This window comes from Mytilus californianus, unplaced genomic scaffold (assembly GCF_021869535.1).
Source record: "Mytilus californianus isolate M0D057914Y unplaced genomic scaffold, xbMytCali1.0.p SCAF_9, whole genome shotgun sequence".
Lineage (NCBI taxonomy): Eukaryota > Metazoa > Mollusca > Bivalvia > Mytilida > Mytilidae > Mytilus > Mytilus californianus.
Window position 1 is genome coordinate 71,959,142 of NW_026262745.1, and position 3,700 is coordinate 71,962,841.

The following is a 3,700-nucleotide window of genomic DNA, read 5'->3' on the forward strand; positions in this document are numbered from 1 at the left end:
GAAGAAATTCGCTGACAATTAAAATATAAAGTTGAATATATTCTTCAAAATAAATGTCTGGCAAGCACTTTTTTTGCTCATTCATGTCATTGGAAAGTTTAAAAAAACAATCTTCAAGAAAATATAAAATTTTATGGTCTTTTATTTCCTTTACACATAAAACATTTGCGAGGACAGTAGCCTATTATGTCAAATTTCTGTATAAAATAGCGGAAATCCACGTTTTCTGCAATTATTCGATTGATAATTTGATTGTAAACGTACGACGCGTGGTCAGCAGCATATTTTGTTTCCACGACCAACTTGCTTTTCTTTAAACGAAAGTCTTTGTACATGTATCTCAAAGTAAAACTTACCCTTTCAAGTATCTAAACCATAGTCATCCTTTTTTTTTAGTATCATATGTTAGTTTTAAATATATAGAATTTCAATGTATCGTTGGATTTTTATATTTGTATATATTTTTGTGCATTGTGTCTCATAAGCCAAATTGATATGGCTATGTATTGTTTGTTCTATGTATGTTTTAATGTTATTGTATAATTTGAATGCCAATCAATATGTGACACAGTAATAACATAGATTATTATTTTTTATTATTAATATTCATCTGACTTTTAATCATGTGTAAGACCAGTAAATCATCAGACATACGGTAACTAAGAATACAATAATTTTGAAATACAACTGTTTAATGCAATGCATTAGATATAGAAAATCATTCGACTTATAAGCGTATGTAAAAATTCACCTAACGATATTTACATCAGCCTATTAATGGCAATCTTCGAAAAGCGGTGTTGTTTTTTTTTTTTTCATCTGGAAATAATTCTATAGATTGCATAAAAGCTTGTCTTGCTGATCCTGTGTCTCCTAACAATTGAAAACATATACCTAGGATGTTGTAACATTTACTTTTCATATTGCCACCTGATATAAGATAGTTTTCCTTAAGAGTTAATTGTAGACTCCGGAGTGAATCTCGGTATTGCCAGCTATTTTGTAGACGATAATGTCATAGAAAACCAAGAAAATGAGCATATACTACAGGAGGCAATACACAATGTACTTCCATTTCTAATTCAGTTGGTATTAACCTAGAGGTTTTGGCAAACATCACATAATCTAAAAGCATATATCTCCAAAACTGAACAATAGTCATCCTCCTATTTAAATGTAAACTAAGTAGTTCATAATGAATGTCTGAAATATTCATTGGAATTTGAAGTTTTTCCTGTGCACACTTTGATAGAGAATACTGGACGATGTAAAGAGCTTTATTGGATTGTTTTCTTTTGTAGTAAAACGAAGCTAATACCAAACATCCAGATACTGCGTCATGACGTATGTTCAATAGCAGAGTATTAATATAGGTATTGGATTTTCTGTAATAAGATTTATTACAAGACATGTCATCAAATGGTAGTAGTCTCTCACATTTGCAACAGTAATTTGACACGTAGAATGTATACAGGTATTTGATTTTTGAACTCTTACTGAACAATACCTTGTATATCCCTTTTTTCAAAAGAAATTCAAAATTCGACGCTATGCTATTCATCACAAATAACGCTGAGATTATATATTGTTCAACGCTGTTGACATGTAAATAACTTGACTCCATGTTAATATTACATGTCAATACACAGAAACTCGAGATTTGGTCTGAAAATAAGATACATTGCCAATCATAACTATTTTAAATATACAACTTATTTAATAGTATTTCCTGTGCGTGTCCATATATCTTATTCTCAAATAAATTATTCTCTGGAATGAAATAATGCGGACAGACTGTGTATTCAACACAATAAATATGCCTTCTGAAACATCTCATGTAACAAAATATCAAGTTTTCAGGTTTCCATATTGATAAAGGCAATTCTTCGCATATCCAAAACAAAATTGTTTTCATGAAGTATGAATAAAGCAATTCTTTACATTCTCTGTCTAAAGCTATAACGTCTTTCAGAAGGATTTTCAGAAGTGCATAACATTGTAATTGTGTATGTGTAAAAGAATACATAAGAAGTTTTTCTACAACGGAAAACGATATGCGCCATTCTAATTCTTCTTGTGAAGTTCCTTTCACACCTACAGGTACAAATAGGACCCCGTGTTTTACTTTGACCTGTTTAACATCGTATTTCGGCCATGAATTATTTGATCGTATTACCCATTGTTTTGCTGGTGTTATCCATAGTTTACTATGTAAACAGTATGCAACGTCTAATTTTTCAACTTTATCGGATACACATGGCCCGTGCACAGTCGAAAACATGTTGGTTGAAAATGCTTGTTTAAATGAAAGATTTGAAAAGAAGAAATCATTACCTATCTCTTTACATAATTTCAAGATCTTCTGGTATTTATAGTGCAGTAGTCGTAACTTAGTATAACCTGACTTTGTATCTTCCATGTCCATCGTAAAATATGCTTTGTAATAAAATGGATAATGAAGGATTTATTTCTCTTCAAGCTGCTGCTGATGCTGATGTTCTTATTGCATCAACTGCTGTAAGATATGCATCTTTTTACCCTACTGTTGCAGTTGGAGAAGACACTGATGTTCTCATACTACTGCTTTTCCATGCAGAGGACAATTCTAAACCATTGGTTTTTCAATCCGATAAAATTCGAAAGTCAAAGGTTTGGGATATCAAAAAGACCAAAGAGTTGCTTGGAAGTGCAATAGTTTATTTGTTACCATTTGTTCATGCTATCACAGGATATGACACGACATCTAGGCTTTACGGCATAGGAAAGAAAGAAGGACTGAAGCGGTTGCGTGTGAATGCCATTTTCAGAGAGTTAGCTTCAGTATTTTTAAAACAAGATGCAACTTCAGATGATATAATACAATCAGGACAGTCAGCTCTCGTTATATTATAAGGAGGTGAGGCAGGAAAAAGCTTAGACCAGTTACGCTACAGAAAATTTAATCATAAAGTTCTTACAAATTCTTTGTCTTGCGTACATGTCCAGTCCTTGCCACCTACTTCAAAAGCAGCGTCTCAACACTGTAAGCGTGCATATTATTAGATCCAAGAATGAACAAATGACTCTGTCGATATGTTTAGTCCATCAGACTGGGGATGGGTTCTACAAGGTACATCACTTTGTCAAATTAGAACGATTTTGCCTCCTGCTCCAGAGAAGTTATTGCATGTGATAAGTTGTAAATGTAAATCCGGTTGCGATACACGCAGATGCACTTGTAGAAAAAACGGCCTTGAATGCAGCTCAGCATGTAGCGAATGTAAGGGATTGAACTGTTCAAACTGTAAAATACTGGAGATTGATGAGGATGAGGACGATAGTGACATCTAGTTCTAACATTTACATGTTTGGTTGGTGATGTGTCTCTAATATAACATTTAAGCGAGAACTTTTAAACGATAGTTTGTTCTATAAGATTTACTTTTATGACAATGTGATTTTAGAAATATTGTTTTGGTCTCCCTCTTCTGAGACTGTGTGTTTGATTTAAACTACATTATTATGTCAAAATAATGAGTACTATTTTTCTGTTGAAGCCTGCTCATTCTTTGAGGGATTAAAATTCTTAATGTTAATTTAACACGAGAATGAAATTTTAGAAGATTTTTTAAATTTATAAATTTTCCCAGTTATCAGCGATTTTCTATTCAAAATCAGCGTGTTTTCCCCAAAAAACTTATGGTTATGCATTTTTTTAATA

At 32.3% G+C, this 3,700-nt stretch overlaps 1 protein-coding gene across 1 annotated transcript; it reads right to left on the bottom strand.

Moving 5' to 3' along the window:
* Positions 1–1,655: 1,655 nt before the first annotated feature.
* On the bottom strand, positions 1,656–2,425 carry LOC127713979 (nucleotidyltransferase MB21D2-like). Its single transcript, XM_052219929.1, has one exon. It carries the CDS (start codon positions 2,423–2,425, stop codon positions 1,700–1,702), a length of 726 nt encoding a protein of 241 aa, XP_052075889.1. The 3' UTR covers positions 1,656–1,699.
* Between the last annotated feature and the right edge of the window lie 1,275 nt (positions 2,426–3,700).